The 20,271-nt window shown below is 38.1% G+C and overlaps 2 protein-coding genes and 1 pseudogene across 3 annotated transcripts; 1 reads left to right on the forward strand and 2 right to left on the reverse strand.

Moving 5' to 3' along the window:
- Positions 1-563: 563 nt before the first annotated feature.
- On the forward strand, positions 564-2,858 carry LOC143891987 (glutamate--tRNA ligase, cytoplasmic-like; annotated as a pseudogene).
- A 1,615-nt stretch (positions 2,859-4,473) lies between these two features.
- Positions 4,474-7,652, reverse strand: LOC143845500 (rho GDP-dissociation inhibitor 1-like). Its single transcript, XM_077353878.1, has 5 exons — positions 7,168-7,652; positions 6,215-6,281; positions 5,783-6,001; positions 5,530-5,654; positions 4,474-4,870 (listed from the first exon to the last, which is right to left on the reverse strand). The coding sequence occupies exons 1-5, from the start codon at positions 7,456-7,458 to the stop codon at positions 4,790-4,792; spliced, it is 783 nt and encodes a 260-aa protein (XP_077209993.1). The 5' UTR covers positions 7,459-7,652; the 3' UTR covers positions 4,474-4,789.
- A 5,735-nt stretch (positions 7,653-13,387) lies between these two features.
- On the reverse strand, positions 13,388-18,657 carry LOC143845657 (cytochrome b5-like). Of its 2 annotated transcripts, XM_077354049.1 has the most exons (4): positions 18,414-18,657; positions 18,110-18,260; positions 14,154-14,220; positions 13,388-13,818 (listed from the first exon to the last, which is right to left on the reverse strand). In XM_077354049.1, the coding sequence occupies exons 1-4, from the start codon at positions 18,488-18,490 to the stop codon at positions 13,568-13,570; spliced, it is 546 nt and encodes a 181-aa protein (XP_077210164.1). In that variant the 5' UTR covers positions 18,491-18,657; the 3' UTR covers positions 13,388-13,567. The 2 variants fall into 2 exon arrangements, with proteins under 2 accessions (XP_077210164.1, XP_077210165.1); XM_077354050.1 differs by having other exon boundaries at positions 18,110-18,657.
- Between the last annotated feature and the right edge of the window lie 1,614 nt (positions 18,658-20,271).

Consider the following 20,271-nt stretch of genomic DNA (forward strand, 5'->3'; position numbering starts at 1 on the left):
ATAGGTGGGAAAAAAAAAGTCCTGGAAGTATCCTGGTAAAATAAAAATCCCATGTTTGGTTATGTGGGAGAAAAAAATACCCTGGGAGATATGGTGGGAGAAAAAAAAACCTTTGTTTGGTTGCTTGAACTGTTGGGTAGAAAAAAAATTCTTCTCAAGCTTATTTTTGGTTCCTGAGTTTATTTTTGTTCCTGGGGTTATCTTGGGATGGGATGAAAAGGCAATTATTACAAAAGTGGGATTAAAAAATTCACCCTACAAGTAATCATTACAAGAGTGGGATTAAAATAAACCTAGTGCTAAAAGGCAACCAAACATGGGATGGGACCAAAATTTAACTTACTCTCCCACAAAACTCCCAGGCACAAAAAAAACCCAGCAACCAAACAGAGCATTAGAGACAGGCAGACAGCACTATTTTTTTGTATGATTGATGGGGAGGCTGAATACCTTATCTTGAAAATCCCTATCTCGTGTGCTTGATTTATTTTCTGTATAAGTATAAATGATTAAATAACACCATCTCTAACAGCTTAAGCTTTTGGAGTAATTGGTTGTTTCACATGGTATCAGAGCTATTGCCTCACGACAGGGCATGGTTTCTAAACCCAACAACTTTGGGGCCACACGTGAGGGAGAGCATGAGCAGAGCTACATGTAGCATAAGAGGGGCAGCTGCCCTTGTTGAGTTGGGCCAAACTCGTTAATAGGCCCAACTCAATTGGGCCCAGCCCCCTTTAAGATTTGAAGCCTGCCCCCTTATGTATAAATTTTGCTAAATGATTAAATAACACCAAATCTAACAGCTTAAGCTTTTGGAGTAATATGTTGTTTCGAATTTTCAGATTGAAATTGCATGGGACAAGTGTACTTCTGCGTTATGTTGGCCGGGTAGCGGCTCTTTCCAATTTCTATGGGAAAGATGCTCTTGAATCTGAACAGGCATTTTTTTATGCAGTTGTTATATGTTCATAAAATTTAACTTTACAAAGCTACTTTACCAAGCTACTTTACCGTGTTTTGTTAACTCAGTTACTGTTGATGCTTTAGCAATAGTAACATCTTTTGCAGGTTGATGAATGGTTAGACTTTGCACCAATATTTTTCTCTGGTTCTGAATTTAATACTGCCTGTAGCCATGTGGATGGCTATCTGTCACAAAGGACATTTTTGGTTGCTCGTAATTTGACAATTGCAGACATAGGGATCTGGTCAGGTCTTGCAGGTAAAAATTTTCTTCGGTAGATCTATCATTGCCACAAATTTTATTTCTATTTTTAATACTTATATTCAGAATTCTACAGGCACTGGGCAAAGATGGGAGAGTTTGAAGAAGTCATAGAAATACTAGAATCTAGTTCGCTGGTTCAATTAGGTAGAAGCAGAGAGTATGGTATACTTTTTTGAATGAGGTCACCGCAACATATGTTTGAAAAAGAGGGTTAGGAAAACGGTTGTAGATTTTGTGTTGTGGTGATGGTGGGAAATGAAATGGAATGAGATGCTTCAAGGCGCGTAATCGCTTTCCTTAAGACGATATTCGCCCCCACGAATTAGAGTGCAAGTGAAACCGTGAATTCGCCTCCAAGATACATTGAAACCTTGTGTTTTCTACACAAATTGCTTGCTGACGCTTTGCACTAAGCATAAACAAACCCCGAATCACCTTTTGGATTTGACAAATATTTGAGATACTAGTGTCTGTTTGTCTAGAATAACAGTACACTAGAAGGAACTTTGAAGAAAAATGTATAGAATAATTTTCAAAGGTTTTCAAGAGAGTGACTCTTGCTTTGGAATCTCATACACTTTAATTTCCAAGTGGAAATACATACCATTTTTTAAATGCGTGGTTTCTGCTCTATTTGTAGAGTATTAGGTGCCTTTTTCCCTTTGGAAAACCTCTTCAAGTCACCTTTTCAGTTTGGTGTCTTTCTCTTTGGAAAAACATCCTTCTAAGGCATCTTTTAAGATTGGAACGAAATCTAACCGTTACATCGCTCCCATTCGTGATTCTAAAGTCCAGATTATTCCTGCATTGACTATTCCTACGAAGCACTTTTCACCTCTTTTCAAAACAACCCACTTTACAAAGAAAATGCACTTTTCTTTTGTAAAACATTTTCAAAACATTTTATTTTGAAAATACTCTAACAAAAACCAATACAGAGTATCAATCAATCAACAAAAACAAGAGAAGAGGATATGGGAAATGGGGAAATTATTGTGAAAGAAAAAGCTGGTGGGTCTTTCGAGGTAGACCTTCCTGGTTCCAAAATCATAGAGGTATGCTTGAGATTTGCACCATAGCCCAGTGGCTATCTTCACATTGGGCATTCAAAAGCTGCACTTTTGAACAAATATTTTGCTCAGAGATACCAAGGGAGGTTAATTATTCGCTTCGACGACACGAATCCTGCCAAGGAAAGCAATGAGTTTGTTGATAATCTATTAAAAGATATTGAAACCTTGGGTATCAGTTATGAGTCTTATGACACTGTTACATATACTTCAGATTACTTCTCGCAGTTCATGGAAATGGCTGAAAGCCTTAGAATAAAGGGAAAAGCATATGTTGATGATACACCACAGGAACAGATGCAGAAAGAAAAGGATGGATGGCATTGAATCAAAATGTAGGAACAATAACGTGGAGCAGAATTTGGGATTGTGGAGAGATGATTTCAGGGTCTGAAAGAGGTCTCCAATGCTGCCTACTAGGTAAATTGGGCATGGAGGCTCTTAAAAAGTCACTTAGAGACCCAGTTTATTATTGTTGCAATCCGATTTCTCATCACCGTATTGGGTCTGTAAATCTAAAACACTACTTAAGGATCCCTTTGGATCTTGGGCATTGAAAAACAAAGAAAATTCTGAACTTAAAACGAGATTTTCTTGACGTACTTAACCCATGCACGAGGCAAGAAACACCAGCCATTGGGGATCCCAACATGCGTAATTTGAAGCGCGGAGATATCCTGCAATTGGAGACGAAGGGTTATTTCAGTTGTGAAGTTCCCTCCCTCAGATCTTTAAAGCCTATAGTTATGATTTCAATCCCAGATGGTCGACAACGAACATCTTTAAAGTGAGCTCCTCCTGCTGTTAACCATTTAGGCTTTGCTAATTCTTGACATCATGATTGAAGAACTACATGGTATAAAATCCTTTTGAGTGATTCTAATGTTATATGCTTCAGTTTGACACATAATCTTCATTTTCCAGGATATATAATTTGATTCTTGGAAATAGTTTTATACATGAAGTAGCATTAAAAATCAAGTTTTTTTTAATTCCTTTGGATCATATTATGGCAGTCTCTTTGTATTCAAATTCTTTCCTTGTACAGTATGCCCTCTAGTATTCAGTTGGAAATTTTTTTTAGAGAAAATGGGTGGATAGGGGCTATATCATCTGATCAAGGTGGGCTCAGAGACATTTGGATCAACTATCCCACTGATTTGATTACTTTTATGAAACACGCGGAGCTCTAAAAGTGGCTGTTAGGCTAATTTCCACCGTATAAATATATTGACATGGGGGTGTGTTTGTTTGGATGCCATGAAATGCAGCAAAGTAGAAGGAAAACTTGTTTTTTTTCCTTCTCAAACACCGTCAAAGGAAAACTTGTTTTTTTTCCTTCTCAAACACCGTCAAATGAGCATTTGGTTTACTGGGAGAGTATTTTTTTCGAATCGTTTACCAGAAATCAACAACATTTTGCAGGGAAACCGGAGCTTTTGGTGATTTTAGACATCTTGTGGTGTCCTGAACCATATGCCTCGTTTGACACATTTGGAAGGAACGGAACAATCGAATTTCAAAGACAGAAGGCCCTGTTCGTGTAAGATTATTGCAACTGATTTCAAGTCCCAAACCGATTATTGGACTCACAATCGGTTGCAGTAATCTTAGACGAATGGGCCTAATTCGGTTGGTAAGATTATAATGAAAATTAAAGGGGATAATTACCCCCCTCCCTCTTAAGGATTATGCTCCCCCTTTTAACGTGATTTGACGTCAAAAAACGTTAAAAGTCTGCCCACAATTCACGTTAAAAGCGAAGGGAGGGGGGGGCACATAATCCTACAAGGGGGTGAAAAATCATCTCCCAAATTAAACTATCATCATGGGCAACAGATAAATTGAGTTGGTGGCAGCTGATCTGCCATTTAATGTCACTTTTTTTAGTAGGTAAGCTGGGATTGAACCTACTATCTCTGGGTTGAAGAATAAAGCCTTGACCATTGAGCTAGAGGATCAATCCCAAAGCTTTGCCCTATAATAAAGTTGGATGCACGTAATATATACAAGTAGAAGAAAAGGAATATAAATCCCTATTTCTTTACTTTCCTTATTCTTTTGGTTTGAGAGGAAAAAGTCCAACAGTACAAAACGGCTTGCATTTGACAAATTTACAGGCGACAAAGACTGCTGTGTGAAAAGTAAATGGCAACCAAATAATGCTAGTCCTAAAAAAACCCAAGTGTTTTTTTTTCAAGCTCATCGAACAACTTCAAGGAGCCATGAGACTAGTTTTCGTGACAAAATCAACTCACCATTTACACAGGCAGTTCAATTATCCACTGTTTAGCTGGGATCTCCATCGATTCACTGGCTTAAGACTACAATTAGAAACAAAAATGGGATTTAAAGTAATCAAGCTGGTTGGATTACAAGATATGACATTCCATGGGTAAAAAAAATCTCTAAACTGTCATCTGGTGAATTCCCAGACAAGATAAAAAAAATCTTCAGATTGCATTTCAAGTTGGGTAGAATCAAAATCTCAAGAGGGTGATGGCCAATCCTTTCGAATTTCGAAGAAGTAACTGATGTCCAAGTAGCATTTTCCATCATCATCTACAAACTGAAACAGAGAAAGCCATATTGAAGTATAGATGATTAAATAAGACCAACTCTAACAGCTTAAGCTTTTGGAGTAATTGTTTGTTTCACATGGCATCAGAGCTAATATTGCCTCATGACAGGTCCTGTGTTCAAAACCCAACAACCCCTTGAAATTAAAAATCATGGCTGACCCAAGAAAAGAGCGGCCACACGAGAGGGGGAGTGTTGAAGTATAAACGATTAAATAACACCAACTCTAACAGATTAAGCTTTTGGACTAATTAGTTGTTTCACAAGCCATAGGTGTAACTTCTTAAGATCTAAAGTAAAATTGTTAAAATATAAAAGATTAAATAACGCCATCTCCAACAGCTTAAGCTTTTGGATAAATTGGGAGTTTCAAATGGTCTCAGAGCAAACGGATTCAAAACTACTTGATATTAAAAATCCACATGTAATGGCCAACCCAAAAGGAGGGCCCACATGTGCCACATGTAGGCCAACCCTAAAAAGAGGGGCCACACGTAAGGGGGAGTGTTAAAATATAAAAGATTAAATAAGGCCATCTACAATAGTTTAAGCTTTTCGAGTAATTGGTTGTTTGACACAAAAATTAGATAAGACTGAGTATGGATTAAAAAGGGTTTCTTTCATGTTTGTTTTTGCTTTTATATTTACCTTTGTTCTCGCGGAATATGAACCCCTTGCAAAAAGACCAGAAGGGGTTGTTTCTTCCTCCAATTCATATATGTAAGGTTCTTGCTGAGGACTGAAAGTTCCCAGCATTACTTTCGTATTTTCCACTGCGTGAATTCATCGAAAAACAAGATGAACATTTTATCCAAATAAAAGAAATCAAACAAGAATAACATTCTAAAGAACATGTGAAGAAAGGAATATATATGAGACTTGTAGTTTTGTAGTTTTGTACCTCTCACACCAGTCTTCCAGACAGTGTTTGTATATTTTAGACCAGAGACAATGTTGTTAGAGACAATGAAGGAGAATTTCAGACGGTAAGTGCTTCCATCTTTGAGGGCAAATGCATAGCCCTTTGCATTGGGAACAAATGGAATTGGTAAAACCAGATCAGGCCGATTGGGCGTAAGGATCGTAAGACTTACGATTTGTACTTCTGGTTCTGCAATTTCTGTATCAATTTCAATGAAACAGTGACATTTATTTCAGAAGAGCCATAGGTCACAGGAGAAAAATTGAACATAAAGATGCCTATCTTTCTTTTAAATTATGCAGTAAATCATGTCATATCAATAGAAATAAATGATCTTTACAGAGAAAAATTCAAACAGAATAAAGGAAATAAAGTCAGAAAAGGTTTTTGAGCAAATCTAAAAATGTATACCTCCAAAAGCAGAGAGATCTACACTCCCAAGAAGCTGTTCCTTCCATTTCCTCAGACTCTCATCATCCTAGATCATTTTTAAAAAAGCCCAACAAAAATCCACAAAAGAAATCAAGATACAGAGACCCAATTCAAAGAAATCAAGATACATAAACCCAATTTGTCTGAAAAGAGATCAAGAAATAGAAACACGCAAAAGAAATCAAGATACAGAAACCCAAATTGTATGAAAAGAGATCAAGATATAGAAACCCACAAAAGAAATCAAGATACAGAAACCCAATTCAAAGAACTCAAGATACAGAGACCCAATAAGTATGAAAACAGATACATACATGTCATGGTGTATTATGGCGGAGCCAGGATTTATGCACAAGGGGGGCAAGCTTAGACAGGCTTATACACAAGGGGCAGGCCTTCAAATTTTAAAGGGGGCTGGGCCAAATTGAGTTGGGCCTATTAAGGATTTGGCCCAACTCAACAGGGGCAACTGCCTCCCTTATGCTACATGCAGCTCCGCCCCAATGTAGATACAAAGTAGTTATTGTAGGATTATGCATTTTAAATTTGTGCCTATTAGTTACTTATTATGTGTCGTGTATGTGGGCAAATTGGTTGGTGATTTGACACACCTTTGTGTTTTTATTTAAAGAGTTGTATCTTAATGAAAAAGGTAGAGAATTTGCAACCAAAACAGAAACTTATGATGCAAGAGAGTCATGGTTTCTCTCTAATTGGACCACTAGGAGGTCGGGTTGCCTCGAATCAACCCTTCCCTTCTCTTTTCCTGTCTTTTTCTTTATTTATTTGTGTTACGGCCAATTAGGCACATAAATAGAGATCAAAATATAATAACCCACAAAAGAAATCAAGATATAGAAACCCAATTCATATGAAAAAAGAAAAACAAACAATAAAACAAAAAAGACGAAGAGGGTATTTCTTTATATTACCCCATCTTTCTCAAACTGTTCTTTCAGAGTAACCTGAGGCCCAAGGATTACATTTTTAGCTGGCTTGTGTTCATCATCTTCACCATCATCATCTTCATCTTCATCATTATTTTCTGTGGAACAAACAGAAGCATAGCTGAATTTTCTGCTCAATTTCTCCGTATTGACGCCCTCCAAATCTTCATCCACGGGCTCGCTCGGCTCGCCGCAGGATTTTTCATCTTTCTCCATTTCAGAAGAATTGAAGGAAATGTCCTTGGAGCCTGATAGAGCTCCCATAACAGCTGACATTTTACTAAAAAACCAAACAAGGAGAAAGGAGGGAAGGAAGAACAAGTCTTTGTTCAAAGTCCTATAACCGAATTTTCCTCCAAATTAGAGGGAGGGATGCGTTTACCAAATTTGGGTGTGAGAGAGTTGAACAGACTTGGTCTGGTTTCTATGGACCTTAGCCGTTAAAGAAGGGAGAAGGGCAGGTGGTGGGAAATGGCTGTGCTTTATTTTTTCACTATTTTTCCCACTTTATTTATTTTAGGTTACTGATGTTGGCACTTGGCACTGCCTAATTTTGATAATTGCACTAACCCATCTTGTCTTTTATTATTTAAACAGCTGTTGAGGTTATTACTGTTCCAAAAATCTCTCGAAAGTCAATTAAAAAAGAAAGGGAAAATTACATTTACACCCCCTCTAGTTTCTGACACGTCCACTTCCACCCCTATAGTTTAAAACATGACAAATACACCCCTGTAGTTTCAATTTGTTTAAGGTTTGCCCCCTCAGCTGAAGGTTCGTCCATAGATTGAAGGGTTAGGATGATCCGATGGAGCTGATTTTTTGGGCACACCATATCTATGTCAGGACCCATCAAATGAACGCTTTGGATCATCCAAATAATGTGGGCACATACCCGAATCCAAACACTACCAAAAAATCATCCAAATAATGGGAGCCCACATTGTTTGGATGATCCAAAGCGTTCATTTGATGGGTCCTGACATAGTTAGGGTGTGCCAAAAAAATCAGCTCCATCGGATCATCCTAACCCTTCAATCTATGGACGAACCTTCAGCTGAGGGGGCCTACCTTAAACAAATTGAAACTACAAGGGTGTATTTGTCACGTTTTAAACTATAGGGGTGGAAGTGGATGTGTCAGAAACTAGAGGAGGTGTAAATGTAATTATCCCAAAAAGAAAAGACAAGCTGTGTTTGTGCAATTATTAAAACATGGCAGTGCAAATATTAGTAGCCTTAGTCCATCAGTGCAAGGTGGGGTTGGGCTCAACCCCAAGACAAGTTCAACCCGATTTTGGCTCAGGTTGACAATTGGCATTTCCTCAAAGCTAGGTTGGGTTAGGGTTTGTGAAAAGCTAACCCAATTAATTTTGGGTTGGGTTAGGGTTGAAGCCTTGGGTGACTAGACCCGACCCAAATCAACCCCATTCACACTAATTTTATCATGATTTACAAAATTTCATCCCCCCTAATTTTATCTTGATTTTCAAAATTTTAGGGTTGTGATTTGTTTTTGTATTTTTTTTTCTGTATTTCCCAATTAAAAATTAGATTAGACAGGTTAGGTTAGGGTTGAGAGATTTAGACACGGGTTGGTTTGGGTTAGGGTTGACCCTTAATGCCACCTTGGTTTGGGCTAGGGTTGGCCTCAAACCGACCCAAACCTGCCCGAGTTGCACTCCTAATTCTATCCATTCCATGTCAACGACTGCTGATAATTCCAATCCTTGGTTCTGGTACCACCACCCCCTCTTGTTTTTTTTTTTAACTCAATTTGACCGTTGCATTCTACAAAAGTTCAAAAGAAACCGAGCAAAAAAAAAAAAAACAGGTTCAAAAGAAAGAGTTAGGTGGTAGTATCAAAATCAAAGTAAAGCCCCCTTTCGTTTTGGGGAACAGAAAAGCAGAAAAGGGACAAGCATGCCTTAGACAACATGAATAGATCATATCCATGATTTTCAGAACTTTTAAAATTAAGTTCCCCCATTGTATTCTATTCTATGACAATGCATAGGGTGGCATGATGATCCCAACGGCTCAAATCAATGGGTTGCTGATACTTCAATTTTGAATAATATCCCCAACTCTATCACACCTTTTGGATACAACGATTTTATAATCCTGGATTTTACAAGCTAAAACCTAGATTTTATAAAGTAAAACCTGGATGGTACATTTTCTAGGATTGTAAAATCCTGACTTTAGCTTAGAAAATCAAGGTCAGCTGGTAAAATCTATGATTTATGGGCCAATTGCTCTTGCATTAAGGAAGAACCTAACCCGTACGGGTGTTACTCTTTGGCTTAAAGTCATGGGTATGCTCCCAGTGACGCGAGTTCAAATCCCCCTGGGCTCACCTGATGCGCGTGGTTTACGGGTGATTGCACGCATCCGTAGAGAATAGTCCACCCTAAAAATTGGTGTGGGGATAACCTATGTCATCAAAAAAGAAAAAGAAAAGAGAAGAAAAGAAATTAAGGAAGAACCCTCAAACCCATCCGGTTACAAGATAGATGTTTAAGACCAAAAAAATTGACCTGCAATTGATTATGTGCAATGTACGGTCTAGATTGTTGGGATAAAGTATGAAATTACCACGAATGCCCATGCTCTGGAAGTGATTTCGAGGGTAAATGGGTAATTGGTGCACCTAATTAATTGGACATGTTTAGCAAAGGCAACCACATTAGTTTCTTAAAGATTTTTTCTTCTGTTCGTATTCTAGATACCACATTTTGCTTAGATGTAAGCTAACTAGATTAATGACTATAAATTTAACTGGATCTAAGACTACAGATTAATGATTATAAATTTAACTTGATCTAAGACTACAGATTACTAAATCATATATAGATTAATCAAGTTTGATAAGATAATTGATCTAGTTGCCACAGTTGGCATCAGAGCCAACCATATAGACCTAGGATCGAAATCTAGTAGAATAGAATTGAAAACTTATTTTAGGTTTCAACTTTAGACCCCACATTTTGTCTAGCTTCCTCAATTGATGATAGTGCATTGTGACAATTCTAACAAATAACATCCTTATTAATGCACGGGTCGTGTACCTTTGTGCAGTCTTCAAACCCTCGACATTTGGGAGAAACCTTGAAACCCACAACCTACCCAAAGAACCGCTCCGTTTGGTTGCCGGAATTTTTTTGGTTCTTGGGATTTCTGTGAAACAAAAAACTCCCTGGGAGATTGGTGGAAAAAAAAAAACTCCCTGGAAGTATCCCGGTAAAATAAAAATCCCATGTTTGGTTGACCGGACTATGGTGGGAAAAAAAAAATGCTTTGTTTGGGTACTTGAACTGTTGGTTCTGCAAGCTTGTTTTTGGTTCCTGGGAGTATTTTTTTTTTCCAGGGTAGGGTTTCGTGCGGGGTTATTTTGGTTCCTAGGATTAATTTGGGCCCAGCAACCAAACGTGGGTTTCCTGCGGAAATTCCACAAAAGTCCCAAGACCCAAAAAAATTCCAGCAACCAAACAGAGCAGCGGCACTAAATAACTCAAAGCCCAGAAATAACACATATAGTGCAAACCTATGGCCCCAAGACTCTTCAGTCCAGAAAAACCAGCAAATACAAAAAATAGAGTTTTTGTGAACGCAAATCTTTTTCCAAACACTCCAAAAAAAATATTTTCAGACAAATAGCTAAGCCAAAAAAATCTCCCTCGCGGCGATCCTACATTGCCCAGGAAGTCCCAAAATCCTAGGTTTGTCAAAGTGCCATAAACGGATCCCACATTGCTCTTGACTTGGGACTTTGACCGTTGAGTCAAAGTCCCAACTCAAGAGCTAAGAAAAGTATCCTAAAATGATCTCCTCCAATAGGTCCTGACTACACTACACTATAAATAAGTAGGAGACTAAGCAGATGAAATTGAAGAGAGGATTAGAGAGGAAATTACGACTCATGGGGGATTCATTCAGCTGCAAGGATCATGAATTAAGGGAAGGGAAGAATGAGACCAACATTGTGAAGTCACCCCCGACCGAGACCTAGATGGCAACCTAACGACATAAGAGAAAGGGAACACCCCAGAGCCAGAACACAGGTGCCGACCTCTCCGCCACCAGCACAAGTGAATAAGAGAAGATCATGTCTCCTAAGGTGGTGGTATCACCGTCTACAGGTCGAGTTACGAGATCTAAGTCAAGAGCTAGGAAAAGTCTCCTAAAAGGATCTCTTACTCCCCAAAGGACAGGCCAAGACAAGTAGGGCTGGCAATTTCACCCGAAAAAGCGGGGATCAGCCCCGCCCCGCCCCGTTTGGGGCGGGGATTCCCCGATTTGAGAGGGGAAGGGGATTTTAAAAATTCCCCGGTGCGGGGAGGGGAAGGGGAAGGGGATGGAGTTGTCCCCTCCCCGCCCCGCCCCGTTAATCAATGCCATTTTTTGTATATTTTTAAGTGCTTTTTTTTAGGAAAACTACTAGAAACTCTGTGGATCGGCTACAACATTCCCCCAAACATAGACTTAGCTTGTCTTTTCCTTTTAATTAGCTTCTGAGAGCATTTTGGGAACTATAATAACCTTTTGATAGATGTTGAAATAATAAAGACAAGCTGAGTGAGTGTATGCAATTATCAAAAAATCTTAGTGCCAACATCAGTAGCCAAAATAAATTGCATTTTATTATTAAAAGTATGGTATGGCCCGCACCATACGATGATCCAAACCATCCATTAGATGGGGCACACCCTAAATAGGTTGTGCCCCAAAAATCATTTCCATAGGTTGATCCTAACCCTCCGATCTATAGAGGAATAGGATCATTCAGTACCTCTACAGATCGGAGGGTTAGGATCAACCTAAGGAAATGATTTTTTGGGCGCAACCTATTTAGGGTGTGCACCATCTAATGGACGGTTTGGATCATCCTATGGTGCGGGCCATACCTTACTTTTAATAAAGTCAGGAGTGCGATCATCAGAATACAGTAGTGCTCATAACATTTTCCAAAATTAATGATCCAAAATGGGGTTTGGATGTTGGGTACTCTTAGTGGCAGGCTATGATACCACTTGATCTAAAATTGAAGTTGGATCGAATCCAATTAGCAATGTGCGGAAATCCCATCATCCAACAACAGCTACTGTCGGTCCAATGGGTCCATCCATCCATCGTCCACACACAAATACCAAATATGGATCTGCCCTCTCTTATTAAATCTTCAAGTAAAAAAACACTGCAAACAAGTGAAATCTGGACGTTCGTTGCTGCCCAGCATTTCAATCAATATATAAAGAAGAGAAGACAAACTCCTTATACCAATCTCTTGCTAATTTAATTAACAGCTAGCCTATCGATTGTTAGTTTATAACATTTTTATATATTGAAATTGCATCAAGTTGATTAGGGACACCCAGCATTAGTGTATCAATGACTAAAGAGGGGGTGATGTTGGGGCGGGGCGGGGATTTTGTCCCCGAAGAATGCGGGGAGGGGAAGGGGATTAGATATTTCCCGCGGGAAGGGGAGGGGGGAAATTCCCCACAGAGGGGAAGGCGTAGGGGACCCCAACATCCGGCCCCGACCCACCCCGTTGCCAACCCTAAAGACAAGAAAACACCAAGGAGCCAAAGCAACAACCCTACCATAACTCGCCTTCAGTCCTTGCAGGAGTCCAATTGACACCCCCAAGCCTCATGGCCAATCCCTGTGGACATCATTTATACTTTCTGATCATCCCCTTTTTTCCATTTCATTAATATGATGTATTTATGTTAGTTGAAGAAACCAAGGGATTTAGGATTTGATAGCAAGCCCTAAACCCCAAGGAGATCTCTAATTCATTCCCCTTTGAATAAATAATCATTAGTTTTTCATTGATCCTATGGAGTTAAACCATTAGTTTCTACTCTTTCTTAAAGGATTACTCCCTTAGTGACTCAAATTTAGATTCATATTGAAAATGCCCTTCCTAAACGAACAAGGAATTCGGACTGTGGTCTATGTTAATTATGCTTTGAAATTGGAGTAAAAAGAGGTTCTTTTGTTCTTTAGACTCCGTTTTCTTTCGATGTAAAATGAGCGCAAAATGGGCTTAAAATTTGTTTTATGCCCAAACGGAGCCCAATCGAAAACCTCATAGTCAGATCATGAAAAAGGGAATCTGGATTTTCCAGAAAGCTATGAAAGACCAAAATCAAAGGAGGAGAAAAATCATTTGATCCCATACCTTTCAAGAGAATATATGATAAGGAAAAGCTAAAGGAGTTATTAAATTGTGACAATAGGAGAAACAAGTAACTAGACAGTCAGACCAACCTCACTAAGTTATAAACCCAACAACCTAAGAGAATTCTAAAACAGTCTTTTCACTAACAATGCATTATGAATGTCTATCCCATTCAATTCTTCCAAGCAGGGAGGCCTTACACTGATTTTGTGTAGAATCTGATGCCAACGGCCACGCCCAAGATTACCAGGGGAACCAAGAACTGAAGAAGCTTGATGATGAATTCCAAGGTCTTGTCCTGGTTGTATTGAGGCTGATTGGGAGGAGTGTAATTGGTTTTGGTGGGGATAGTTGATGAGTCAATCACCCCGACATAGTATTCATCCATCATTGCTCTTGCACTGGTACTGTGCCCAACATCCTCAAAATCATCAGTAGCATCCTTTCCTGCCAAACCGTGGAAGAGTATGTGTAAAAAGATCGCATTGTTGGAAAAGAAGGTAACAATTGGACCCTGATTGTTTTTTATTTTGAGAATCGATTTTGAGTCCAAGTGATTATTGGACTTGGAATTGTGCTTTATTTTGAGTCCAATAATCAGTTTTGGACTCAAAATCCAAAACAGACAGGGCCTTGGGGGTGTCAATAGGTTGGCCCACGACCAAATCAGATATCAGAACAGATCCGGACTTGAGTTATCCAATTTTTAGGCAAACCAGTGGAATTGAGTCCGACCCATTGAAACCCCTAGAAACAATAGCAGAGTTTGAGTTAATTGTTACCTGTTGCTGATACCAAAACCTCATCTCCCCCGGGATGATCTTCCAAGAATTTCGTCACATCATACACCTGTTCCAACTTATTAGAATATGCAATTCAAGAATCCAATCAAAGAAAAATCATCGAGATATCAAGCATAAAGTAGTACGATGTCCACATTTATTGAGCTCTTAAACACCTCAGCCATAAATTGTAGTTTAGACATGTCAAGCCCTTAATCGTATTGTTTCCATTTGGACCACATGCCTATGATACTCAGATACTTCTAGAGGCCCAACGTACCATGTCCGGCACAATACCTTAATACTTCTGTTGGTCAAAAAATTGTCTCATTTCAAACATGTCTCTTCATTCGAATTAACTATCATGTTTTTTTTCGCTTGTTAATATCCAATTATAACATGGATTATGTATCTTACAAATGTTATTTTAAATTTATTATTAATTCCATCATCTAAGTTAAATGTAGGTAAGTTTGATGATATTTTATTCATAGATGTCTTGTGTATTATCTCCTAGCGTGGGATACTTGTATCTGTATCCTACATTTTGAAAAATGCTGAGTTGTATTTTTGGTCACATGTCCATATCCATATATGTTATGTGTATCATCATAGGTACACCGTACACATCTGAGGAAGATCGGCTGCAACTAACTCCATCAATCCCACTCTACACTCATTTATTGAGCTCTTAAACACCTCAAATAGAAGATTTTGCCCCACTCGTTAGAGTGTATTCGATCAAAAAAGTCATCTTTTTTATCTCATAATTTTTCGCATTCATACAAAACATATGCCCACTGTAAACCACGCAGGATAGTAGGCTCCCAAATCTACTGATGTCAAAGCTCCAATAAGTTGACTTGGGCATACAATAATGTAAGATTTTGTATACAAGTAAGATTCTCCCTCCATTCTATATCTTTACAAATTCATTGAACCACTTTAAGTTACATTATTGGAGGAGAATACTGACAGCAGATTTCTCAAAGCTGATCTGTCTGTGAAAAAATGCACCCGTATTACTCCATATCTGAAGATTCTTTTAAGATGAGCAAAATTTTTGGTTGGGCTCACAATGGTTTTTTTCTAAAAGTGGGTCTCGGCAAGTGGGATTCTTTATGATCCTTGATTTGCCTATTTATTAGTGCTGGAGCAGACCAAAATCCCGTCTATTATTGTGATATAATGGGTGACTACTGTCCCTTAACTGATCGTGGCAAACGAGACCTAGGTGTTAGTGCTGACTGGGCTGATACTGCTGTAGTAGGCTTTGTGGGAGGTCTTATCACCAGTGCTTGCCTTATGGCTGTGTTTCCACCAATAAAATCTGTTACTTTTCAAAAAATATATATATTTATAAATTCTGTGGCAGCTATTTATTTACTAAAGGCAGCTCTGAGTTCCATTCAATGAGATTCTAGCCTGACAGCATTAGAAAACAAAGCCAGCAAAAGTTAAAGTAATACATGAGGACATTCTCAGCAAAAAATGAAGGTAAGGATATTCTCAGAAAATATATTAAATCAAGAACCAACTCAACTGGCTATGCCAGAATATGTCTTCTCAAATTGTGATATTTACAAATTTTCGACATGAAGACTTAGTGGGGTGAAATTTAGAGGCAAATGAATGATGCAAAAGAGGGATGTGATACTGTTGGAGCATTTAGTGAAAATTGATCAATTGTTCCACTATATACAAGAGGTGAAATAAAAGTTAGAAGGGATACAAGCCTTCGAAGTGTTAAGGGGAAGAAATAGGGTAAAAAAAATTTTCAATCCGAAGAAAAGAGGAGGTATGACTGAAATTCCAATTCATACCTAAGATAGCCTGTGTCTAAAGGAGGATGAGAAGTATGAAGAAATATGTTAACAACAACTACCCCTATGAAGAAGAGTCAAAAACCCACACATGGCAATTTTATGGTTTGAAACTTCCAAATGGAAGCCTTCAAGATGATACAAGTAATAGGTTCCAACTCCATGTACTTTCATTGGAACAAATTCATGTAAAATTTTGTGACAAATGAAGTTGCAACCAAAAAAAACTCGAGAGAGAGTTTCCTCCAACAGCTAACGCTAATGCAGGAGCATCCATTAAGATGAAAAGGATTTTAGGGGGCTTTGTTTAATCTGAATTTTTTGGGTTTTACTATTTTTATTAATAGGAAATTGTGGTGATTTTTGAATAAATTTAGATGGGTCTTGAATCAGGTACAGTTAGAAAACTGGATAATATTTTTCTATTTCCAATTTGAGTTGTTGGAGTCATTTTCATTTGGAGCTGAAATTTGTTGGGTGATGTCTTTATTATTTATAAGGATGTTTAGTGGTTTTCAGTTGAATTTTAAATTAAGTTTAAGTAAGAATTCATAGGTTCTATAAAAAAAACGAGAACAGTAAAATTGGGGCTAACGTTCGGTTTTAGTATTAGGAATGTCTGGGGTGACTTACAACTTCTCATTTTTGTCAAGTTAGGTCTGTCTTCTCAAAGGTCAAGATTAGTTTTAGGATTTTGTGAGTTAGGAAAATTTATAAGGCTAATTTGTTGTAAATTTTGATAGTTTTTATATGTGAACAAGATTTCTTCTTCTTTGGGCGAGACGCTTGAGATTTATTTTCTGGGTATATTCTACAAGTGCATATGGGTTTGGATGAATACTTGGATGGTGGGATGCTATCCTTCACCTATTTCTAGTAAGTATCACGGATGATTATTTCAACTTTTAGAGCGTTTATCGATGCAATTTATAGGTTTTAGAATTTTTTAGTTCGGAATCTTTTACTTTTTTTATTCTAGAATGTCTTTGGTAATTTTCCATCATCAATTCGAGTGTTGCTGAATTTTATTTTTGTGACATTAAATTTGATATGAAAGCAGATATTTTCACAACAATATGAAATGCCATAGAGCAGAATGAAAACCACCAGCACTCAGCTTAAAAGTAGTACTAAAGTTGAACAGGTTAATAAATTTTTCCATTTCCACAAGAATATTTGTGGTTTAATAGACGATTTAATAGGATCTTCAATACCTTTATAAAAGTCGGTTTCAGATGCTCTTATAAATTCAATAAGCAACAAGGATATTTTCATGTCATTGTGCATAAAGGTTCCAGGAAAATTCATGTATGACAGAACTCAAACCCCTTTTAAATGAATAATTTAGGAGGAAACATATGCATATGCAAAACACACAAGAAAAATTATAGTAATGACTAGAAACGTTTGGATCCTCCTGTTGTCGGCTATACAAATTTTGGTAAGTAAATATTTTTTGGGAGCTAAAACATTTATTGGGGAGATTTAAGCTCTGATCCTGATCACACATATAAAGTTTCTACTGGTATTCTCTCTCAAAAAAGGGGTTTGCTACTAATGCTTTTGGGAGATTACACACCTATAGCCCATTTCTAATATGCCCAATTATCATGTATTTCTAAGACATATACACAATAATCCCAGTCACACAATTTTTACTAATAAAATTTTGATAATTCTTATCCACCAAAATTTCAATCTGCACAAATTCCCAATCCACCCAACTTTCTGAAATTCTCATGATCTATTCCTATCAAGAATTCAGAACATAAAGATAAAAATATTTCTACAAAAACACAGAACCACATGGAATACTAATAAACCAAATCCCTCTTTTAAAAAAGCTAAAAGATAAGAGAGAACCCTACCAGAAAAAGCAGATAAAACAATCATATCAACATAAAAGAGAATCCGATTAAAGAGATCCGAATGCTGGGTAGATGTAGAATCAAATCAAGATCTAACGATCAAAAAATAAAATAAAAGATCCGTTACTTAAAAAGATAAACATTGAAAATTTCCGACGATTAGATCTGTTCCAGCATAGCAGACGTATTAAAACATATATAAGAGAAATCAACAAGAAGAAAAAATAATACAGAGATCGAGAAAAAAAGTTATGTTTAATAATACCTTGCCATTGATGATAAGCCAACAGTCCTTATTTGTGTCGTGCTTCGAAACATCTTCCAAAGTAAAGACCTTCTCGTCCACACCCATTGCTTCTTCTTCTTTTTCTAATAGAATGAGAGAGAGAGAGAGAGAGAGAGAGAGAGAGAGGTGCCATAATTCCACAAAACGAGACGAGATTGGAAAATGTAAGGGGAAGAACTGAAGAACACAGTAGCAATTTCATCGTGTGTAACGCACGCGCCATTATTACGTGGAAAGCTGTAAAAGGAAAGGGGCTGTTATGCTCCTTCCTAAAAGACACTTACCGGGCCTACAAAAATACCCTAATAGAGAGTAGGTAATAACATATGTGATGCGCAAGATCATTTTGTAAAAGCACATACATTCTCCTCCATTTTCAACGATTGATACATCTCTTCATCTTCCTCCATGTTTTCTTCCCGTAACCCTAAACCAGTTGGCCAATCCATTCATGTCAGTGCTAGTCGCTCACCTGTACCCTAATTCACTAGGCCACTCCATTCTATTGATACTCACAATCTTGTCTTGCATGTGCTCCATCGGCAATAACTAGAAAGAAATGGCCTGTTTGGTTGCAAAACTTGAGTTTTAGTCAAGTAAGATAAGAAAGAAATCACATTTTTATTAATTCATGTATTCAAAAGACCTATTTGCAGGGGCGGAGCCAGGAATTTACGCTTGGGAGGGCCGGACTAATTTACACTTTGCCTACATGGGACTTGGGGCGCCGCTTACTATTTCCGGGGTTCAAGAACGCCAGTAAATGTAATTCCTTCTTTTAGCGGTGTTCCTGAACGCCGGTAAAACACTTGTGTATTTTAGGTTAGAAAAGGCATTTTGCAAGTTATTGGGGGGCCATGGCCCCCGTCATGCATGCGGCTATTTGGATTTCATTTGGTGAATAGTTCAATTCATAGATTCCCATCATTGTGCAAGTACTAGGGCTCTAAGTCATTTGGGAGATATTACATATCTTATGATGTACTAAAGGACAATGGTTTACTCATAGTTGACTAAGCATTCTAACTTCTTTTTAACATTTTAATTATGTACAATGTAGGTAAGACATACTAGGACTCTCCGATGAACAGTCCGATTTAAAATGGATTGTGTCTGAGACACGGGAAGTAGGATCCGAAGAACACACCGAATCTGATCCGGCCTATAAGGGATTTGAATGGGTCGTGACTGAGACATAGGTGGATCCAATCCGAAGTGGATCCGTTGAGTTGTTGACACCCCTAAAAGTATTGTACGGATTACACCGATGATCCAAACCGTCCAGTTGATGGGCCACAACGTAAAATGATTGTGCCCAAAAAATCATGTCCATATGATTTTTTGGATATCATATGGGCATAGATCGGAGGGATAGGATCATCATATAGGCATGAGTTTTTGGACACAAGCTATTTACATTGTGGACCATCAAATGGACGGTTTGGATCATCCAATGGTGCAAGCCGTACAATACTTTGAAAAATACTGGACTATAGGGGCTTACACCATATAAAAACTCGTATTGATCCAAACGGCAAGACAGCCAAATGCCGCTGAGAACACCTTGATCTAATGATCTAATCTCGTTAAGCCCTTCCATCCACAGAATTTAATGCTTTTGGATTCCGGAATCATGAATCAGAATCGGCAATATATTCAGATTCCTATTTCTAAATCCCTTTCAACGCCATGAAAAAAGATTAAAATCAAAACTTTAATTAAAACAAGGGAAGATTTGCTAGGGACCATCGCACGGTCTGTTGCATGAGAGGCAATCAACTCTTGAATAAAGACAAAATCAGTTGAAAAGGGAGCCCATGTGGCCGCTCTCTCATGCAATAGACCATCCGCGAAATGGCTTTTGTCATCCCTAGCAAATACCCAAAACAATAGTGTTTTAATAATTGAACTAGGTCATCTTCTCGTTTATTATTTAAAGAGGAAGTCTAAACTGAAGGGAGCCCCCTGCAAAAAAAAAAGAGGTGAAAGGGCTCCCCCATTGGCTGCACATCACCATCAGCTGTTAATGCAATTCACCATCAGCCGTTATTAACGGCTGATGGTGATGTGCAGCCAATGGGATTAAAGGCTGATGGTGAATTAACGGCTGATAGTGATGTGCAGCCAATGGGATTAAAGGC

This window comes from Tasmannia lanceolata, unplaced genomic scaffold, assembly GCF_043159265.1.
Source record: "Tasmannia lanceolata isolate RefF3 unplaced genomic scaffold, GAP_Taslan_0.1 ptg000015l, whole genome shotgun sequence".
NCBI classification, from domain to species: domain Eukaryota; kingdom Viridiplantae; phylum Streptophyta; class Magnoliopsida; order Canellales; family Winteraceae; genus Tasmannia; species Tasmannia lanceolata.